Source organism: Phalangium opilio, unplaced genomic scaffold, assembly GCF_054372755.1.
Source record: "Phalangium opilio isolate 3A_F unplaced genomic scaffold, DU_Popi_V2 ptg000344l_1, whole genome shotgun sequence".
Taxonomy (NCBI): domain Eukaryota; kingdom Metazoa; phylum Arthropoda; class Arachnida; order Opiliones; family Phalangiidae; genus Phalangium; species Phalangium opilio.
Window position 1 is genome coordinate 1473010 of NW_028324227.1, and position 22801 is coordinate 1495810.

At 36.4% G+C, this 22801-nt stretch overlaps 1 protein-coding gene across 4 annotated transcripts; it reads right to left on the bottom strand.

The window, feature by feature from the left end:
- Positions 1–315: 315 nt before the first annotated feature.
- LOC149609982 (fatty acyl-CoA reductase 1-like) lies at positions 316–22762 on the bottom strand. Of its 4 annotated transcripts, none has more exons than XM_089859773.1 (14): positions 22576–22762; positions 14185–14349; positions 9776–10068; positions 9026–9098; positions 7056–7096; positions 6922–6987; positions 6795–6847; positions 6580–6704; positions 6432–6476; positions 6242–6360; positions 5924–6163; positions 5620–5749; positions 5186–5313; positions 316–3442 (listed from the first exon to the last, which is right to left on the bottom strand). In XM_089859773.1, the coding sequence occupies exons 2-14, from the start codon at positions 14263–14265 to the stop codon at positions 3286–3288; spliced, it is 1551 nt and encodes a 516-aa protein (XP_089715899.1). In that variant the 5' UTR covers positions 14266–14349; positions 22576–22762; the 3' UTR covers positions 316–3285. The 4 variants fall into 4 exon arrangements, with proteins under 4 accessions (XP_089715899.1, XP_089715896.1, XP_089715900.1 ...); XM_089859770.1 differs by lacking the exon at positions 22576–22762 and adding an exon at positions 21008–21446; XM_089859774.1 differs by lacking the exon at positions 22576–22762 and adding an exon at positions 14487–14560.
- Between the last annotated feature and the right edge of the window lie 39 nt (positions 22763–22801).

Genomic DNA, 22801 nt, shown 5'->3' on the forward strand with positions numbered 1-22801 from the left:
CCATAAGTTTGACACTTACCTAGTATTAGTCGTGTAGGTGGAAAGCGATCCCTGGTGAGGCGTTGTTAGAGTAATACTCCGGATTGAAATTTTTCTTATTTATTAATCGAAAGATAGTGTAAAATAATGAATATATCAATTGGAACCACTTTTCTATCTACAATATTAAAGAAAATACGAGCGATAGGCTTCTCCGTGTAGCACTCACTAGAAGTGCCTCTATTGGACGAACATATATGATATTTTCATTATTTTAAACGCTCTTTCGATTAAAAAGAATAAATTCTAGGTAAAACAAAATAAATGAAGCAAATATTAAGAAGCAAATTGTTTTATTTTATTTATTGGTTTTTGTATTTAGTTGAGGGAAAAAAACCCAAAAAATAAAATGTTTAGCACACAATTATGAGGACGGACTAAATCCGTGTCGAAAAATCTGTCGAGATACCGGCTAACCCATTATCTTAAAATTTTAGTTAAGTTTTTTTTGTTTAACAATGCATAGTTGCTTCAATTCTTTTTAAGCAAAAACCGCGCGTGCTACGTTACTTACGGGTTTAATCTTCGAACTCGTTCGTTTTCAACCGCGTTTCAGTCGCTTAAGGCAACTATATAATAATCATTTCTTATTTGAATTTTAATTAGTTTAAACTTTGAATGAGCCAAGAGATAAGTTTAAAACTCGTTAATACCGTACGTATTTTTTACGTTTTTGGGAAGGAGAAAAAAAAACCCCGCCATATTGTCCTTTTACAAACCGATTATCGCTAAAACATTTAATTAATGATTAATCGGGTAAAAGACTTCTGGTACGGCGTTTGAAAGTCGTGTCTTTATATTATTCTAATTAGAAGTTCATTACTTATGAAGTAAATCAGTCAGGGTTACGGTGGCACGTTCTGAATCCACGCATATACGCAAAATGTTCTCCGGAGCGAATTGCAAGTTACTTTTGAAAAACATTCGCGCGCTTAAAGCAAATGTCGGCTCCTGTTGCACCCCAAACATTGTGGCTGCTGATCGTCTGCGCAGAAATTTTACCTTACTAAAGGCAGGAGCAAATCGGCACCCGTCCAGGAGGGCGGAGCTAAAACTAGCCTTTGATAAGCCTAGAGGGCCAGTTACCTCCACCCCTCGATTATGGGAGCATCTAGTGGCATTTCTTTGAACTAAACCACAGCCGATACTCGCTTTAATTCACGATAAGAGTATTTTTTGAACGCGAATTCACCGCTGATTTCCAAAAATTTTATTTCACGTGGTATTGCGTGCGAATTCAAGTGATTTCACTTAATTCAATTGTAACTTCATTGAAATTCACGAACCTTTCAAAAATACTGGTCTTGTTTTTCGCTACCGAACCTGATTCTGGATAATAGTCCAGTAGTAGCATTGCGCAATTTAATTTTCCTTCACTATTGTCTCTCGAAGCAATCTGTCATATCTTCACCGTAAGAACAACAACGCGCGACAAGTGAAACACGTGTTCAATAAAGACAATGAGAATTATTGAGCTCCATCTGTCGAACGTAATTGTTCAAAGGAGAGAATTAGCCGTACAATCCCGTAATGATTTACTTCATTTCATTTACCGAACTTCTAGGCCTACATCCTAATATATATATACGTTAATTATTTCGCTATATATTTTTTGGCCTATTATAGGAAGGGGGTGGAAAAATTTCGAAAGACTATTTATAAAAATTACTTTGATAGTTATATTATTAATTATTAACAGCTATTTATTCGCTAAGCCTCGCGCCTATAGTAAATCTTTCTTATATTTATATATTATTATATCCTATTTAATTATATATAAAGCCATCAGTACGCCTTTTTTTTTTTAACAACTCAGCGATGAGGGGGAAATACTTTGAAATTGAGTGGAAGAAAAATTAAAATAAAAATTAAAAATAAGAACAATACATTGTGGTTAATTTAATAATAGTGTCGTTATGCTTTTTTTTTATATAATATTTGAAACATTGGCCTAAATATATAGCGCGAATCGTGAATGATTAACGTTTCTGTTTCAGGCACGATCGCGGCGAACTCGGTAGCAGTAGAAAAAACGTTTAGGACGATCATATATTATATTATTAATCGCCACCATGGGTAGAAAAATATTGTAAAAAGATTAATATTTCAATAAATTACGATTCGTTTTTTTGTTTTTTTTTTCTTAAACCTTAAAAACGACAAAAAACAAAAACACAGAAGAAATTTGTGTGTGTGTGAGTATATAGGAAGAATCCAAGTTAGTTATATTATAATAGTACTTAGAGAGATGAAACATTGATCGGTGAACTCGAGGAATTAATTGTTATTGTCAATTAATTCAAGTTAATCGCTGTTAAAAATGATTAAAAACAATTAAAACTAACCGTTAAAGCCGCCTTAATCACGCGTCAACTCGAAAAAACCATTAAAATTAAGACGGCACAGCAATAATGCGAATTTTACTCGAAAAATAGAGAAAGCAAAGTTCAGGTCAAACTTCGATAATTAATCGTAATTAAATTATTGTTTTTAAGCATATTTTAACAGTTATTTAATTAGCCTTAAGTATCCTTGACGTGCCACTAATTACTTAGTAGCACGTGGATGGCGAATAAGACCAATTTCTCTCAGAGTTCACGACCCCTTAAAGGAAAATTGCGGGAAAGTTATTTGTTTTTATTTGAAATAATGATTATTTCAAACTGAAAACTATCAATGTATGTATTAAAGAAGATAGGAATTAAATTAGACCTATCTGTGAAGTAGATGACGTCAGATGGCTGTGGGAATCAATTGGTAACCCTAGTATGTTGACGCGTGACGCAACTGCTTAATAAAGAGGCCCGTAAGTCGAATCTTCTACTGTACATAAACAAAGTTTAATTTAAATTAAGATATTAATTACTTAATACGTCATTAACCCGCAATCTTCCTTTATACTTAAATATATGTTACGATAATCTGTAAAAAATCATTTTGGGTGTTTTGGTTTGACCGTTTAGTAATCGCGTCATGAAAAACCGTTCCGTTGATTGGCGCGCGTTTATTAATTATTTATTTTAATAGATTTCGTCTAAACCTATTAATTAATTAATTAATTAATTAATCCACTTTTAAAACGTTATCATCCGTTTGATGATGGTGTTAGTTAATTAGTTGGCCGCGTCTTTATTATTTTTCCTTTTAAAGTTCGGTTGTTAGATTTCTTTTTTTTTAAAACGCGTTTATATTATAAGAAAAAAATTGTCAATAATATTTTTTATTATAATAATAATAATTTAAGGGTTAAACGAGCGCGATGGAGAGTATGGTGCTATAGAGTTTCAAAAGATAAGAGACCAGGCTGTACCACGCTTTCCGTAGAGCGCTGGACTTGAGAATGGCTATTCGAAATAGAAACACCGCCACAACCAAATTGAAGAACTGCGTCTTCAAGTATAATCTGCATTAAAGAATTCAATTATCAAAAACCTAAGAATCAGCTAAGAATTGAAGCCACGAACGAACGCAGTCTGCCACCCGGAAGAGCTAAAAATTCACTTCGATAGGCTATAAATAATATTAATTATGATTCGACACCCTTAGTGGTCTTATAATAAATAACCTCGCCTTGTTGAAGATAATATATAGCCTCGGAATATAATATATCAGGGCCCCCAGCCGAATTTTGAAAATATTTATAGGAATTATAGGACTTTTTTCATGAAAATATAGGATTTTATAGGACGTTTTTCCAGAATTATAGGATTATATAGGACACTAAAATATTAATTTTAATATTTTTAAAGAACCAGTACTGCAAACAAAGGCCGAGTAATTAAACAAAATGTTCAAAAACATACCCTCCATAGGAATAGCATTACACCCAACTTTGGAGGCTCGTAACTCTGTTTCTACTAGAGATACGGGGATGCCCTTTGAGTATGTTATAGTCATATTTGTCCCCCATCTAACAATACTAAAAATGTAGGGCTACGATAAACAGGGGCCGAGTAATTAAGCAAAACGTAAACAAACAAACCCCCTCCATAGAAATAGCATTAGACCCGACTTTGCAGCCTCGTAACTCTGTTTCTACTAGAGATACGGGGATATCCTTTGAGTATGTTATAGTCCAATTTGTCCCCCATCCAACCATAATAAAGACTTAGGACTACGACAAACAGGGGCCGAGTAATTAAGCAAAACGTAAACAAACAACCCCTCCATAGGAATTGCATTAGACCCGACTTTGCAGCCTCGTAACTCTGTTTCTGCTAGAGATACGGGGATGCCCTTTGAGTATGTTATAGTCCAATTTGTCCCCCATCCAACCATACTATAAACTTAGGGCTACGACAAACAGGGGCCAAGTAATTTAGCAAAACGTAAACAAACAACCCCTCCATAGGAATTGCATTAGACCCGACTTTGCAGCCTCGTAACTCTGTTTCTGGTAGAGATACGGGGATGTCCTTTGAGTATGTTATAGCCCAATTTGTCCCCCATCTAACCATACTAAAAACGTAGGGCTACTACAAACAGGGGCCGAGTAATTAAGCAAAACGTGAACAAACAAACCCCTCCATAGGAAATGCATTTGACCCAATTTTGGAGGCTCGTAACTCTGGTTCTACTAGAGATACGGGGATGTCCTTTGAGTATGTTATAGTCCAATTTGTCCCCCATCCAACCATACTAAAAACGTAGGGTTATGACAAACAGGGGCCGAGTAATTAAGCAAAACGTAAACAAACAACCCCTCCATAGGAAAAGCATTAGACCCAATTTTGGAGGTTCATAGCTCTGGTTCTATTACTAGAGACACGGGTATGCCGTTTGAGTATGTTATAGTCCTATTTGCCCCCCATCTAACCATACTAAAAACTTAGGGCTGTGACAAACAGGGGCTTCCAGAATAATAGAATTATATAGGACACTAAAATAAATGGTGGTGCACACTGAACGTTCTGTTATCAGAACCATAATATACCGAGCTATTTTTAACTAGTTAAGCTACAATACGAGGGAAACATCCCCATTTCATGACCCGAACCCTGGTTTAACCGATGGCTTGCTTAGAATTCGCCCAAATTTCAAAATTATAGGATTTTTGGCGATTTTAACCAAAATTATAGGATTTTATAGGACAGTTTTAAATATAGGACCTCTGGGGGCCCTGATATATATCTATCATAATACTTACGATTTGAGACTTTTCCTGGCGTCTGGAAGCGTAGCTTCGTCTTCTTTTAGAATAAATCTTCGGATTCCCAAGACGTAATTATTCATGTAGTCGGACCAATCCAAAGTCTTAATATCAAAGTCAAAAATCTGAAGAAAAAATATGTTAATTATAATAATTAATTTTAAACGTCGGATAAAACATTGGAATGCCCCTAAGGAATCGATATAAAGTTAAGATCAAATGACATTTGGCAGTTCCTTGCAACTATCGATGTTATTATCGCGTGTGACACGCGTGACAGAAGAAGTCAATCTACCCCCGCGGCAAAACACTCTGGATCTTACCTCTTTCTCCCTGGTTATAGTGTCGTTCGCGGCGCACTCATTGGACCAAACGCCAGTCGCGACATTCAGAACATATAGGCCTAAATCAATGAAGTAGGAGCATCTTACCTCTAGGTCTCTGGCACTTAATGTTTTCCCTAATTCGACCATATTATTCGAAACGAATTTCCATTCATGCATAGTGAAGTTATCCAAACTCGAAACGGCTTTGTGAATTTTATTATAAAGTCTAATCATTCTGCAACGAAAAACCAAAAAAAAAAAAAAAATAGGCAATCATTAGCTTGTAAGGGGCGCGCAATAGACACCTGAAACCCTCCTTAGCAATTTTACAAAAACTTCCTTTATTGAAAAAGATTTGACGCGACGATAGGAACAGACGACGCAACAATAGGACTCGAAAATTTCTTACCGAGGTTTTTTGCCTCTGACGATCGAGTAGAAATCGACGAGAGACGCGGGAATGTAATGATGTACGATTGACGTCACAAAGAGTGCCCACCGGCTGGCCGTTGACTTGTAGAGGGGATATCTATAGACTTCAGTACTGGGGTGACGCAACATAGCGGCGTACGTCACCTCTTCCATCGTCTTCCACGTCATGCAATTCAATCCACCAGACGTGCAATTATACACTTTAATTCCGTTAAAGCTAAAACCAATAAAAGTTCAATCAAGTTCACGCCTCGAAGCGCGTTACCGATTGACCCGACCTATAAAAATTACGAACCTATTTTGAGCAGTTTCGTACGCGACGGCGATCATCAAGTTGATGACGACGTCTACGGGTATGTAGTCGGCAATGACATTGGGTTCCATTAACATGGTGCGCAGAATTCCTTTAATCGCCTTCGAGAAATAATACGTCAATTATAATCACACGCGTTATTAACGTAGAACACTTTTAAGATAAAACTTACCGCCACATACATTCCGGTTGGTCCGTTTAAATTGTCAATCCAACCCTATAAAGGAAAAACTGTTTACATTAAATGGTACAATAAGGGGTTGAAGGGCCTTTTGACTAGTCTATGAAAGAGCCCTTAAATGTTCAAAAGCACATCTTACTTGGAAAGGTTCCTTCCATCCGGCTGTGACTATGGAAGGCCTAACTATGGCGATGGGTAGAGAGCCAGCGTGTTCGCTCAGGTAGCTTTCTGCCAGGGCTTTCGTGAAAGTGTAGGTATTGGGCCCTGACAAAAAAACAAAATAAAAACAAAAATTTATACTTCAATACTCAGAAATAATTAATTAATAAAATAATTATTCGTATGATGACTTACTCCCTTTTATTAACCTCGGGGTAATCTTTTCCAGGAGCGTATCATCCATCCACCTGCAACGAAAAACGTGTCCCATTATTAAGTATGACAGGATTTTAAGTTAACACTGCGACATTTTGACTCTTACTGAAGACTATCCATGACGAATTGAGGAGGCACTGGGGGTGGGTAGACTATCTCGTCTATTTCGTCCCTAATCAAAGAAATTCGGTTTATATTTAAATTTTCGCTTGTTGAATAAATTGGAAAATTTCAAAATACCTATCACAGTTGCAATATGCCGTTGATACGTGAACGAAGCTCTAAGAAAAGAATAGAAACAAATCGAACTGAGTTTGAACTACACGGAAGTAACTGAACTCTGAAATTATATGAACAGAGGCTTCCATGTGCTTAAACATTTGCATTTACATCCCAATTCTATCTTTGAACGTTCTCAGTTTTTTAATTGGACATTTAATTTAGCAAATGAAAATGACTAGTAAGAACGATTTCAAGAAACTTTATTGTAAGCTTATGGACACGGTCCCATTGGTTCCTTTATTTAGGTGAATAGGGACGTCGGAATCTTTGCTTCAATAATTTCAGCCCATAATTATGGTTCTTAATTTATTTTTGGCGTTAGATTTGTTTGATATCAAGGTTCCCTATTGAACACCTTGTCTGATACATTCCCATTATGTCTCGAGAAGTCACGCAATACATAGGGTTCCCTCTACCAATGCAGGATTGACCAAACTACCCCCCCCCATTTCTGGGTCAAGGCTATGAAGGGGTAACGATATAGGAAATGACGACCACTAAACAAAGGCGCACCTATAGCTTATGGCGGTGTTCATTACAATGCCTCTTATAGTCCGAAGAGGGCAACTTATGCACTAAAGCTTTCTATAGACCATTCCATTATTTACTTGCAGAGAAACCAACGCACAGGGGCGGGGCACCCACTTTTAGGTTATATCCCTTGCGCCATAAGGAAGGGGGGGGGTATCACTAAGGTAAGAGCTAGCTGGTTATGACGTTGCCATATATGGGAAAGAAATTACTCAATTGGGAACCGGATAACGACCCAGCGCAAAAGAGAACTCATTGAAACATAAAATGTCTATTCATATATTCTCAAGTCTTAAATGGGTTCTTGAGATTATTATATATCCATTACGGCGCAGATACGGGTCATAGCTGCACACCGGAGATTGAATAGAAATTGTTCATTTTAAAGCCCAACGACCCATAACCAAACGAAGAGTCAATAGGGGAGGGAGGGTTAGCGTGGCCAAGATACGCTAGCTAATGCTTCTATCGCGTTCAAGCCTTCTGCGTCATTAGACGTTCTAAATAGTTGACTACTGTATGTATATATCAAATTAGCAATTTTCATTCTTAGTTGCGATAAAAAAACCTCTCTAACGGTTGAGTGAACTATTATTACTCCATTTAAAACCCTTGGTTATATATTATATGCCCTCGAGCTGTACGTGTATTTATAAATATATAGTTTTTTTTAAAATGGAAAGAGTGGGGTCACACATACCGACAATTCGAGATATACACGTTTAAATTACTTTTATACGAGTTCTAATTCATTCGTCCTTCTAAGTTAAAACGAGTCTATATTGGGGGAGCAAGGGACAAAGGAAGTATAAGGACTATTCATTTACATAAGATTGACTTTATAAATATTTCGTTAATAGTTTCTCCTTTTTGTGTTTTAACCTTAACATGCTTAGGATTTTACAGGAATTATAGGACCGTTGGGCATGATACGGGGAGAGTGTCCATTGGAATATTTCCACCGCGGAAGACCCAAGGGGCAAACCATCGTGTTCAAAGAACAGAAAATTTTGTAGATGATGTAAAAACAATATTTTACGACCAAAATAATTAACATTTAAATTTTAATTCGGGCTCTTATCCTCCCAACTCCTTCAGTTAATTCCTCCAAAAAGAGCTGACTGGAGGAAGAGACGTTTTATGACGTAGAGAAGGAAGGATGCTTTTAGAAATTGAAGCCAAACCGGGACTATTTCGAGGAGGAAGCCATATACTTACCAGACGCTAAAACTCATACTCCCCCTAAGGGCATTCAGCTCAAAAATTGAATAGGTCAATTCTTATCTTATAAATAAACGACTTATAAACTTTTTTATCTTTGCCCGTATCACGCGACAGGTAAAACGTTACGTTTAGCCTGGTTTAGTTATTACAATAAAATATATATCGAGACTTACTTGGAGAAGGGGGAATTTCTTGGCGACGTCTACCACGTGTTTTGTACCCATTAAATTCATCTGTACAGATACTCTGCAATTATAATACACAAAGGGGAAACAATTGTTTAATAAATAAAGAACAATTTTAACTGCTCAGCCTATATTTTACAATATTTTGTAATATTATTATATTCTGATGTTATTTCCTATTTATCATCAAGAAGCGATATCTAGTTTACTAGGGAGAAGGTTTAAATTGCCTCATTTCCAGCTCTTTATCTCCAGTCCGAACGTAGCCTGTCGGGAGTTAATCCCCGCCTCTAATTTACAACCAGCATGTCATTGGTTCTTGAAACCTCACGTTAGCGCGACGCGAATGATAACGAAAATTACGTATTATCCGACTGAGGAAAACGCCGGGTAGCTTAGCTAGTTAGGCCATAAGTTTATAAGATATGTTCCATAGGTATGTCACTTCATATACAAGTTCGTACTTCGTAATGCTCGAGCTAGTTCGAGAACGACAAGCGAGAATTGAAGTACTACACACGGTGGTGGTTAATTTTACAGTCCATATTCCTATTTAGTCTGCACTAAGCCTTTGACAGCGCCTCACCAGGCGTCGCTTACGAGAACCTATGACATACGTCACTTCATGACAAGCTCCAGTTTGTAACCAATGACAAACTTATGGTGAACATATCTTATGAACTTAGGCTATAGAGGAGAATAACTGCGCGACAACCGTATAATCGTTTCTTTCTTTACCTCAGTGTTTCGTCAAATTTGACGGTAGCTGCTGAATGATAGATTACCGCGACGCTGTTAACAAGGGCCTCCATGTCTTCGGGAGACAGACCCAAATCGGGGGAGCTGATGTCCCCCTGAACGGCCACTACTTTGTTGAGCGGACACGGATTAAGTTCGCGGAGGCGATCGAAGACTTGAGACTGAAGCATTTGATCCCTCCTTTCCATGGGCGTTTGACCCTGTTTGCTCCTTAATAAAACGTAAATTTTGCGGATCTTCAGGCATGATCGTAGTAATTTCTCCACAAGGACCTAAAAAGAGTAAACGAAAGAAGAACAGCGTTAAACGAAATTCATTCTTTTTCTTTTTTACAAAATAGCGCGTAAAATAATTAATATTTCAAATTAAACGAAGTGTTTATCTGCAATATTAAAGAAAATAAAAGCAATTAAGATTTCCTGTTAGGCAATAATGCCAGAGGGTTTGGGAAGAGTTTAATATATGTTTCCAGCAGCAAGCTGACGTCATTCTCTTAATATACAGGTCTAAACAGGAATACATACAGCTTATAAGAATAATTGTGTAACCAACCATTTTCTCTACGTATCTAGGCGGATTTTATGAGAAGAGCTACCCTAATCGTTACGCGTGACGAATAATCTATCTCGCTGCGTGATGAGCTTGGTCTCGGGTTGCTATTAACCAATGAAATTACAGTTAGAAAGACTTCAAAATTATGAGGAGTGACGGAAAGTACTCAAGTCCGGCCCACAAAACCCTCGTAGAAATTTACACGGGAGATATGAGGGCACAGTTATTCCCAGTAGCTATATGTATTCCTGGTGTAACGCGTAGGCTAAAATTAATCCATATTTTCTTCAACAACAGACACATAGTTCCGTTTTAAAATAATCGTTATTCTAAATAAAAACAAATTCCAGAGTGTAATTTTCCTATAAGGGGTCATGAACTTTGAGAAAATTGCGTGTCACAATATAAGTAGTGGCACCAAGATACTTAAGGATAATTAACTGTTAAAAATATGCTTAAAGACATCACTGAAAATGTAAGATCAATTATTTAAGTTTGAAACATCGCTTTGAAGTTATCTTTCTCCATTTCAAAGTAAATTCCAAGCAGTAAAATTGCATAGCTGTCTTAAAGTTAATTGTTTTAGAGAAAGTTACGAGTTGGCGCATTTCTAAAGTTGCTGTAACATTTGTTTTAATGATTGATTGTAGGCATAACTGCAATTAATTTTCAGGAGCTTACGCGTTAGGCCTAAGTGTGACGTAGACTGATGGTAATATAGTAGTCTTTCAATAGAATTTCGAACCACTACGTTATCTGTCTCACACAGAGGCCTAACCATAAGTTCATAAGATATGTTCCATAAGTTTGTCACTGGTTACGAAGTGACTTGACATGTGGTTTCAATGATTTCTCCAAAAATTATTCAATACATCATGAATAAGATATTTAAAACCGTATATTATATATTCGACATTTTCCTTTCGACAATTATAAAGGTAATTTGCGTCACATTACTTAATTATAGTGTGTATAATAATCTCTTTTGATTTAAGAAAGGAAAGTCGAGGCGATATTCAAATTTTGAGGAAGAATTTATTTTAAATTGAATCCAGTCAATTTGAATTTTACAAAACTCCCATACCAGGAAGTATTTAAATATTTCCAAAGGGAAAGGGGTAATTATATTATCGTTGGGACCCAGGGGTCAAACGAATTTAATTGACTCTGTCATGAATTTTGACAAAGCAGGAGTTAAACGACGTAGCGTCGAAAATAAATTGTCCAATACTGTTAAATATTATTGCCAATAAAAGAGTATATTCTTGATAAATGTCAAAAGAATTCTAAAGAAACCGTGATTATAAAGAAACGTGTTCGGTAGCGTCATGGGTGAATAAATTTCGCTTAGACGATAAATTAAGTACTTAGCCACCTTTTTTAAGAAAAACTTGACCTTGTCAATTGATATTATAATTTAAAATAGCTTGAATTCTCATTAAAATGACAACACAGACCTCGGAGATAAATTTAAAGACAAACAAATGGTGAAAACATCAATAAATAGACTTTTTTCGACCTCGAATTTACAATAAATTCTTAAATAGCGATGTAGTTAAAAAAGGACAATTTTAAATTATGGCCATATAGGCCTAGCTGATTTAAACACCGGTCTTTCTAAGTATGCGTAATTGCAGCTTGAAAAAGGTTTTCTTAAGGCTAGCGCACACCTAACGTCATCGGACGGACCGCACGGATCGCACGCATCGGATAATTTTCTTCAACTGCGCACACTAAATTCGGAGCATTCGGATTTCCGAAATTCCGAACGCGAGTATGAGCAATTGAGCATGCGCGGCGGAATACTCGGGAATTTTCAAAATGCGCAAAATTTCAAACTAGGTTTACCATAATGGCTATAGTTGTTAAATTAATAACCGGAAACACCTTTCTCTTGGAATAATGTGATAAACCTAGAAAGTTTTCCTAATCTTAAAAGAGTGCCATTTTATTTTTCATCAACACATAATTTGAGCATTCGTTAAGCGATTTTTGTCTTAGCTCCGTACGGACCATACGGATTGTATGCCGCTATCGGGAATCCTCGTCGGCATTGCCGACCTCCGATACGTACGATGCGGACAGATGAGCGCGTTCTCATTTGAAACAATGGTAATAATAATAAAATCCGATGCGTGCGATACGTGCGGTCCGTCCGATGACGATAGGTGTGCGCTTGCCTTTATCAAGAGATCCCGATAAATTTGGCTTTTTCAAGATATGCAGAGAAGCGGGATATAAAATGAATCAGATTTCGTACTTTTATGCCAATAAATGTTCTTATTTGTTAGAAAAACAGGTTTTTTCCGGTTAGGTGCTTTTTTTTTAATCAATGTCTATAATATTAAAAATTTTGACTGATTATGTACACTCAAAATAAGTCGCTTTACCTATTAAAGCGTTTTAACCGAATTGACTAATATCATACGTTTATAAGTATATCACTACCTATACTTCTTAATGCTAGAGAATTGAAGTCCTACACTCGGTTAATTTTGCAGTCCATCTTCCTATTTAGTCTGATTTACAAAGCCTTTGACAGCGCCCCAGCCACCAGGCGTCGTTTTACACGAATCTATGACTTACATCACTTCATAACAAGCTCCAGTTTGTAACCAGTGACAAACTTATGGAACATATCTTATGAACTTATGCTAATATTAAATATAATGGTTGACAATATCCCGACTTATTTTTAAATTAAAAATTTGGCGTCGCCTTTCAAAATGGCGACCGCATAAAAGTGTAACTAAAAACATACGATTTTATTTTTTATTTTTGCTTTAAAGTTTTTGCCGATATTTTCAGTTTGACAGGCATCCAGTAAACTGGTTAACGATCTATATTGGTTTTTGGCTTTGCATTCGCGGTCATATTGGAAATTTGGGCTAGAAAAAAGGAACCAAGACGTCCGAACGGGTTCACTTCCGCATAAAAAGTAGTCTTGTACACTAACTAGGCCGAGAACATTCGTTACTATTACAAAAATAATAATAAATACCTAGAAACTACAGGAAACTATTTCCGAGTGTTTCTGTTACCCGAATATAATATGAGGTTAAATAGAGAAACGATAGCAATTCAGCTTCAGAACCGTTTGGAACTGAACTAAACTCACGCACGTTAGGACGAAATTTTTATATTGAAAATCCCTAACTTTTCCAGCTTATGTCCCTGACCAATTTTTCCAAAATTCCTTGACCATTTCAAGGTATTTACCAGAGCCCACATCATCACACGTGGGCTCATATTTAGCATTGGCTCGAAGAAATCATGGTTTGATATCCCTGACCTATCTTCGACTTTAACTTATCCCCCTATTTTGCAAATCAATGACTTAGCCATATTTTAAACAAATTGCCGTTATTATAAAATTGATAATAATCCATCTAAGAATTCAGGAGCCGGTCGCTAATTGGTCATATGTATTACCTTCGTTTTTATTATTATAAAAAAGTCTTAGGTTTTGAATTGAAATTTCGAAACATCAGAATAATTATTTAAAATATCAGAAAGGTTTTTTCCCATATAGTTCCATGAGTTTTCCACGTTTTTCCCATATATTTCCATGAGTTTTCCCTAAATTTTATTAAAAATTCTAAATTTCCCTGAGTTTATAGTCAACTATTTATTTCCCTGAGTTTTCCAGGTTTATATGAACCCTGTAAAAAATGGTTGCCAAACCAGTTCACTCTCCCTTTAAAAAGGGTTTAAAAGTTTCAATCTTTGATGTTCTACAAACCACTTAAGAGCAACACGACGCAACGCGACGCGACCCAAATAATCAAAAAATAAAATAATTTATTCATTCGGATAAGAAGAAACAATGAACATACCTTTCCCATGAAACCTGTGGCACCAGTCAAGAATATGGTCTTTTCCGCAAAAAACTCGGTTATTGGTGAGGTCAACTCCATCGTTGCTTTGGGAAATTACTACCCAGAGATAATCTGTCCTTTCGCTTGAATTTATTCAAAAATCAAGAATTCAGTGACGAGATTCTACAAAGAGGCAATCGAGAACGATATTGGTTAAACACGTCAGACACGCCAAAGAAGAAAAAAAAAAGACCGATTAAAGTTTAAAAAACTAGAAAATTCCCGGAGATTATATTAATAGGATAAAAAATAGGGGGTACTTGTCGGAGTATTGCCTCCGCTGTGACTGGAAAAAACTGGAAGTGTCTCTCGTCAAATCAGTATGCGGTTTGAGAATGAGAAATGAATAAGGAGAGGGAAATCCTTTTATATCCCCAGTCAATGATATCTCAGACTCAAGAGTAAAAGTAAGGTATTGGCAGAAAATATCAAGGTTGTTTCTTGACGATTTTACAGCCGTAAATAATTAAACCACAAGTTTATAAGATACGTTAATTCCATAAGTATGACACTACCTATACTTCGTAATGCTACTGAGAGACTTCCTAGTTCGAGAACGACGGAAGCGAGAATTGAATGCAATCGGTTAATTTTGCAGTCCTGACTCCTGATTAGTCTGCATTACCAAAAAGCGATATCAAGTTTATTAGGGAGAAGGTACAAATTCGCCTGCACATTTCCAGCTCTTTATCTCCAGTCCGAACGTAGCCTGTCCGGAGTTAATCCCCGCCTCTAAATTACAACCAGCATCTCATTGGTTATTGAAAACTCACGTCAGCGCGACGCGAATGATAACGAAAATTACTTGTATTTTCCGACTGAGGAGAGTGTAGCGAAATAGCCCGGCCTCCTTTTACGTCCCCCCCCCCTTGTATTTTGAAAGGGGGACTGGGACTTTGGCGCGCGAATACTTAGGCATCCTATACCTTCTCCCTAATAAACTAGATATCACTTCTTGGCATTATTAAGCCTTTACCTCGAATCTATGACCTACGTCACTTGAGGACAAGATCCAGTTTGTAACCAGTGACAAACTTATGGAACATATCTTATGAACATAAATACTTGTAATTCCCTTAATTTGAAAATCATGAACACGACGTGATTTTAGTGTCGTACAAGGTTCCTAATTAACTGAATTTCGAAAATAGTCATAGGGAAAACTTTTATACATTTTTTTTCCTTCAGAATTAATTTGATTAAGTAAGCCACTTAATAACTTCATGGTCGTGGGTTTAATAAGAAATTAAGATCAACATCAAGCAGGTTTCGGACGAAATGTTTACATTGCAAATCCCTGACTTTTCCAGGTTATCCCTGACTTGATTTTGGCCGATATCCCTGAACATTTTAAGGTGTTTACCAGAACCCTCTTCATAATTACACCTGGCCCATATTTATCATTGCTCCAAGCAATCATGGTTTGATATACGAAACGTTATCCATAACCTATCCCTCACTTTTTAGGAAAAAAACTTTGAAGTCCCTGAATTCACACGTAATTGTAATCTTTAATGTTTAACTAAATTCCCACGATGTTCAAATAGAGGCAAATTGGAACGCCAATTTAGGGTGATTTTTGAGAAAGAAAACACGGCGATAAAACGAACTTACTTCCACATAAAGAAGTTTTCACGTTTAAAAAATGACTTTGGTTTCATGATTTTAAACTTAACGAAAATTTTGCTTAAGACATTGTGCGTATGAATCATTTGAAAGCACTATCAGGAATACCGTAATTTACTAACTAACCGATACATCTATAGTTAAGCCTGAGATTTTTGATACTTTGCGCAACTAAAGAATGCTTATCTTCTTCAACAACTACTTTAAGATCAAAGAAACGTTATATTTCGAGTCAAAACATGTATTTTTACTCAATACGTCTGTACATACGTATTCAAGCGCAATTGGCTAAAACCACTTCATCTATTACGAGATTTAGCATTTCCGTATTCATACGCCTTAGCTTCCCTATTTTTATCAATTAAACTTGCACAAAAACCATCCATAACTTGGTCTAAAATAAAATAGATAAGATAAACGCTATCAAATCTTTGCCTGGATTATAAAATCTTTTAGTCTGACAACTTTTAAGAATCTGTCGTAACTCGTAACTAAAATAAATCATAATCTCATATATTGCCAGCAGTCGTCAGACTCGCAATTAGCTATACCGCGAATCGTCATTTATGCCTAAATGGGTGCCAAACATTCTTGGAAATTATTCGTCAAACTTCACTATTTTTGTATTTCTAACAAGATAGCATAAGTGTCTTATATTATTTGAGGGCAACAACTTCTATTTTTGAACTATGACCGAGGGGCTAATCACTCCCACAGTCTCCGTACAACGATTACGTGTAGACTAAGCCTAAACATTTTAGCACAATTTAGAGGGGGGGCGGGGCTTTTAAAGATTACGTGCAATGCTTTAAGTACAGTCAAAGGTAAACCGTGAGAGATGAGATGGATTGATTAAGTAACAATGTTCCAGGCCTCCTTGTGTTGCGATTTAAGTCTCCCAGCTTACCTTGCGCATGCCCCTGCCTTCAATTGTTGAGACACAGGGGGCATTTCGTATCGTACGACCCCACCAAAACGAATAGGATGCTGGGAGGACTTATGTGAAGTAGAAGGGGGTACAGAGGCTACGTTATAGGCATGGAGATTGAACTCCGTCACACCTATCTCCACTAAGGTACAACCGTGCAAACCGATTACACGGAGTTGACAGGCTCTTTGACACTTACCACCTTTTCCCATGTCAATTGATAAAATTCTAGATGACGCATAGTTGGAATTTAATTTGAAATATTGCTGATTTTATTTGTTCTTGGGGATAAATAAGAAAAAAATATATATCTAGTATGAATCACGACTTATCCTGAGATTTATCTAAGTAAATCCCACATACCGAGTGGAATTTCCGAAGTATTTAAATTCTGGTTATCTATAAGAGCTACAATATTTGAATAAAATATATACTAAAGGATTACTGGGTAGCCAAATAAGAGATCATAGTATTAATTTTAGAAACGATTGATACGAGAACTCAAAAAGTCGAAATCCCAACACTAGAACTTAAGCGTCATAAGGGGGTGCTTAAATTTAGTGCCAATATCTGTTTTGCAAAATTCGCTTTTGATATTCTAATATTTTGGCTAAGCCAAGATTTTCTTCTCATTTCTCTTTTTAGTAGCGTTTTCCTTTGGGTCCTCGTGGAGCGCTCCCAAGGAGCAATAAAAATGGTAGTAGTAGTTTCCAGCTTCGTTAAAGACTGTATTTGAAGAATAGGATCTCCTAGTTTTATTCCTCCATGGAAGCGCTCCGCGAGGACCCAAAGGAAAACGCTATTAGTCCTTTTTGGGGTTTTTTAAAAGTCCATCACAAATTAAAGGGTTGGGTCAAACTGAGTAAAATTGTCCTATGAACAATTGCTGTAAAACTCTTATCGCGTCACTGTCCAAATTACTTCGGATTAAATGCTCATTTGCATAAATCACCAATAGAACGAGACAAAATTAATATGGAAATAAATAATCATTAAATCGGAAACTCGGAAACAATTTGGCCAGTGACACAATAAAAGAGTTTCACATTTCTGATTAGGTCCTTGTTTTGGGCCGGGGACCACCCCTTTTAAGGGCCAATAACTTCAAGGTTCATGGGCGGTTTTTACTCAAGGTTGACCCTAAGAACGCACCCTTAGTTTGTGATAAACCCCCACTAATGGGGGAAGGGGGTTCATCTTTAATTTTTAGAAAGCAGGTTACGTCACCACACGTCACGTGACAAAAAGTTACGGTCAATAAGAGACGAACAAAATGTATACCATTATAATTTTTTGTTAAAATAATGCACAGATTCGTTTTAATATAAGACCACACACAGATCTGCCTACTTATTACTATAAGTTGGCTTTTTTCTCTCCAATGTTTTTGAGAACCCGATATGCATTGAAAAAATGTATGACATCATACACTATTTCTCGTGTCTTAGATAATTTCCGCCCGTCACAAGCACGTTTTTATACAAAGCTTGAGGCAAAAAGTCATTAAGAGTATACAGGGTGTTACAGAGAGGATTGTCACGAATGCGGAGGTGCATTTCTATCGAGCGAGTAGCACTGACAGTAACCCTATTGAACGATCCCGTCATGTGGTATAGGGGTACCACCCAGTGCTTCAATGGGAAGCCTAACGCGTAGTGTTCATTACGGAAACTTAGTTGCTGGTATTTTCTTTAATATTGTAGATAGAGACATGGTTCCAATTGATATATTCATTTTTATTTACGCTGTTTCGATTAAAAACAAGAACAAAAAATTATAGCCCAGTGTATCCCTTTAAAGTTTTTACATTTATTAAATTGGAATTGCATATTTGCGAGACTACGTGTTGTGAAGCGGATGACGTAAGGCATAAAATTCTATTGGATGACTAGTATCATTCAACGGACTTTCCATGCACGTAGTCTCCAGTAATTTATGTTAATTCATTACACTTTCTTAAATATTGTAGATAGAAACATGGTTCCAACTTCCAATTAAAATATTCACGATTTTACAAGCCCTTTCAAATAATAATAATAATTAAAAAATCTTAACCACTCTCTCGTAAATTAGCAATCATTATTACTATATACTGTTTGTTGGCATACACTCCTGAATCTCTTTCACACCATTATATATATTAGCAAGAAGCGATATATAGTTTACTAGGGAGAAGGTTTAAATTCGCCACATTTCCAGCTTTATCTCCAGTCCAAATGTAGGTCCGGAGTTAATCCCCGCCTCTAAATTACAACCAGCATCTCATTGGCCAATGACGAAAAATACGTATTTGTCCGACTGAGGAGAGGCGAAATAGCCCGGTCTCCTTTTACGTCCCTTGTATTTTGAAAGGGGGACTGCGACTATGGCGCATCTTATACCTTCTCCCTAATAAACTAGATATCGCTTCTTGATATTAGTCATTCAATCTAAGGCCGGTGATTAGGCCATTTCAAGATGATATTAATTTTAAAACGATAAGGAAACTAAATAGCCCTCATACAAATTTAAATTAAACGCCGTATATAACAAAGCAATTAACTTTTAATTTTATTTAATGGAGACAAGAAGGAAAATTGGCAAGCAAGTCACATGATAAAAAATAAATAAATTGGCGCAAGTCAAAAATCCAAGGAGTATTAAAATTAATGACTTAAGAACATTTTTATAAAAAATAGGCGCAATAGAGAGAAAAAAATGCAATTTTTCTGAGAAAATTTCAATGCTCCTTTCCGCAATTAAAGTGACGTCTATATGTAAAAATATTACACCTATGAAGTAAAAAAAAAAAAAAAAACTCAGGAAATAAAGCGACACACGACTCTCGGAATAAAAGAAATAAAAGAAAAACACTCGCCAGATCTCTTGAGCAATGTCGACACTTTGTTAACAATAGACTACTTTAGATGGTAAGGGTAGATTCTACTTTTTTTTAATTAAGGCTATACCATTTTATTTGGGGGGACAAAATGACTATTTAAAAATAGGAATTTAGCTACCAAAAAAAAAAAAAAAAAAAAAAAAAAAAAAAACCAAACAAAAACTATAAGAAAGGAAACGAACGAACGTGTCATCATTATCTCATTATCAAAATCAACCTATTAACCCTAATTACTGGTTATGAAAAATAAAAATTCTCTCAGTCTTGTCTCTCAAAGCTCGAAATTTAATTTGTTCCGCTTAAAAAAAAACTGATGTTCTTTGCCAATTAACGATGTCTTTAGGGCCTGGGATCGAATTACGTTTGGCACGAAATTATGAAAATACTTTGACCGAGATAACTGGTTATTTATTATTACAATTTTTTCGTAAGGAAATCAATAATTTTATTATTCAATTAATAATAAATGGTAAGGCGCTGATAAGAAGCGATTAATTTATAAGGCAAAATTATTATTTGTAGGAAATAAATGGTTAACTTATTATTCGGATTTTCCAATAACGAAATAACCTCTGTTAATTATTTATTTAATAATTAACAAATGGTAAAGGGTTGATAATAAGCAAATAAATCTTCAAAGAAAGCCGATTTTCGCAATTTTGGTTTCATTTAAGGTTAGATATGACTATTGAGCGAATGTCTCAGGGCCTATATGAGAAGTATATTGATATAATTAACGGAACCACGGTTCGTATCTATCGGGTCAAGGTTGAATTCAAACGTAAATACAATTAAAACCTCTAAAACCGTGATGATTTGTATTTTTTTTTCTTCTAAAAACACTTTCAAGAGAAATTGTGTTTCTGTTCTTATTGAAAGTCGATCTGCTTAAAAAATATGAGGTTCTTTAAACCTAGCAGTCATTAGTGCCAAACATATAATTATTTAATCCCGAATGTTTCGTGAATTCACACTGAAATGTTTGAGGTAACTTGACCCCACGTCGGGACGGGTTACATGAATCGTTGGATTTGTAATTCATACACGCTTTAATTTATAATAGGTGAAATGAAACATCGGGCACGCAATTTATACAAAAAATGCTTGCAATTTTATACCAATTACAAAATTAATTACAAGTGTAAAGGTAACGGGCTTCCACTGTTTCGTTTCATAAAACTTAAGCCTAGGTTTTGAATATTGGGATAGTATAGAGGAGAGGGTGCAAAAAGCGTAGGGAAAAGTACGTTCACACACGAGACTGCCGGCCGCACTTTCCCTTATAACTGTCAAATCGCTAAGCCTCGCGTTCAAATAGCCGTAAAATCGGAAAAGGGAATACTTACGAATAGAAGTTATTGGTAATCATCCTATAGAAAGCGCCGGTTTTACTTTAAGATGCCGTTACACGCGCTACAAGGCCGGGGAAAAAAGCCTCTAGTATTATTTTTAGAGGGTTTTTGTACGCGGGGAAAGAAGCCAGCGCCCGGCGCGCGCTATCGGGTATGGGGTCCGCGCGGATCTGCCTTATTTTAAAGCGACTCCATTTCTCAGACGCGAGCTACCAAAATAACGCGCCTTGTACATTGCACGACGTCGTAGATCGTTCCTTTTTTCTAAACCCCCGCATCACAGCATCGGCTACGGATCTTCCCAGAATTTTTGTTCGAGACCCGAGAAATCAACCGCTTTAGAGGAACTTACGGTGCCGCCGACGTCTCTTGTACAACTATTACGACATTTTCAGGGTGGAGTTAAACGCGGCTTATTCCGTAACTATAGTCTATAGAACAGACACAGAGTCTCGAAACTCAAGAGCTGACCGCCTGGGGGTGACGAATACCTTCCTCCGTGAATGGGGTGGCCCATAAACGGGATATTTCAAATATATTCTAATTCTCCATTGAACGCTTACCTAGATTATTCATTTACCGTTTCAAGATACGAGGGCAGCGTGTCAACAAGTATTAAAACATCTACTGTAAAACAGTAAATCTACTATAGGAGAGTAATACAACGTTGATTGAACAAAATTTGGTTTCATAACCCGCATTCGGGGCTGGAGGTGAAGAAGGTGCAATTCCTAACCCTTTATAGTTGTCAATGGGATGGGGTAGGTCAGGTCAAAGACAAAGTTGAGGAATGTAAACTGGACTTATACTTATTTCTAAGACAACCACTTGTAAAAAGGTTTTCAATTATTTTCCTCGTGGAAAATTTAACGTAGCCCAACGTTTCACGTAATGGGTTATGAAGTTTACTAATGGTAAATGATTGTGAAAACTAAACACTAAATAAGGCTACATATGAAGAATAATATACAGGTGGTAAACCTTCGACGGCGACCTATCTTGATACTTCTCGCGATGTATAGGCGTTATGCGGGGATAATTTGAACGGGATTTACAGGCGCTAGTAGAAAATTTTAATGGATAGTCGCAAAAAACCTACAATTGATACGCGATCACTTCCATTAAATATCGAAACACGAAGAATTAATGTTGCTTGTTAAACATTAACACACGTGTCTTGTAAATCCAGTAACCATGTCTTTGGTCAATTACAGGTATTAAGACTACCTATTTAATTTTTTCTGCTAGCGGCTGTAGTCCCAGTACGAATTATCCATGCGATAGGAGAAATGGTTACCGTCGAAAGTTTCCACCCTGTATAGCGGAAAGAGTATCTACCTGAGGCATGCATGCGCGCTAGCCTAGTTGTGGACATTGTTACAATTTTAAATTCTGCCCCGAGCAGTCTAGTTTTATTTTTAAATATTATTAAATAATTCACCTATATTTTGGCACCATATAACCATTGTCTTCGTGACAAAGTATAGTTTTCACCATACAAAAAAAAAAAAGCATTTGACTTTAGCCTAAGGCTTATGAAATTAAGGAAAAAAGTTAAATACCTTTCTTCGGTTGCTCGTTGAATTAATATAATTTTCTCAATCTGTCGACCATCGTTTATAACACCGTGCCCATCACTATTAAAGTTGTTCCATAAACAATAAATAAATGGAATTAAAACCATTACACGACCTAACAGCCTACATGTAGTCCAGCGACCGGACATGCCCCGGCTAAAAGTTCAAACTGTTCGCTCTTCACTGACACTCGCTGCGCTGTTAATTTTCA

What these genes read in the sequence shown, in the direction of transcription:
- LOC149609982 (XM_089859773.1), bottom strand. Translation starts at nt 14,265, where the DNA reads ATGGAGTTGACCTCACCAATAACCGAGTTTTTTGCGGAAAAGACCATA. An exon ending in CCACAGGTTTCATGGGAAAG is followed by an intron (nt 10,069 to 14,184) that starts GTATGTTCATTG and finishes TACTCTTTTTAG; the next exon opens with GTCCTTGTGGAGAAATTACT. An exon ending in AAATTTGACGAAACACTGAG is followed by an intron (nt 9,099 to 9,775) that starts GTAAAGAAAGAA and finishes TTATAATTGCAG; the next exon opens with AGTATCTGTACAGATGAATT.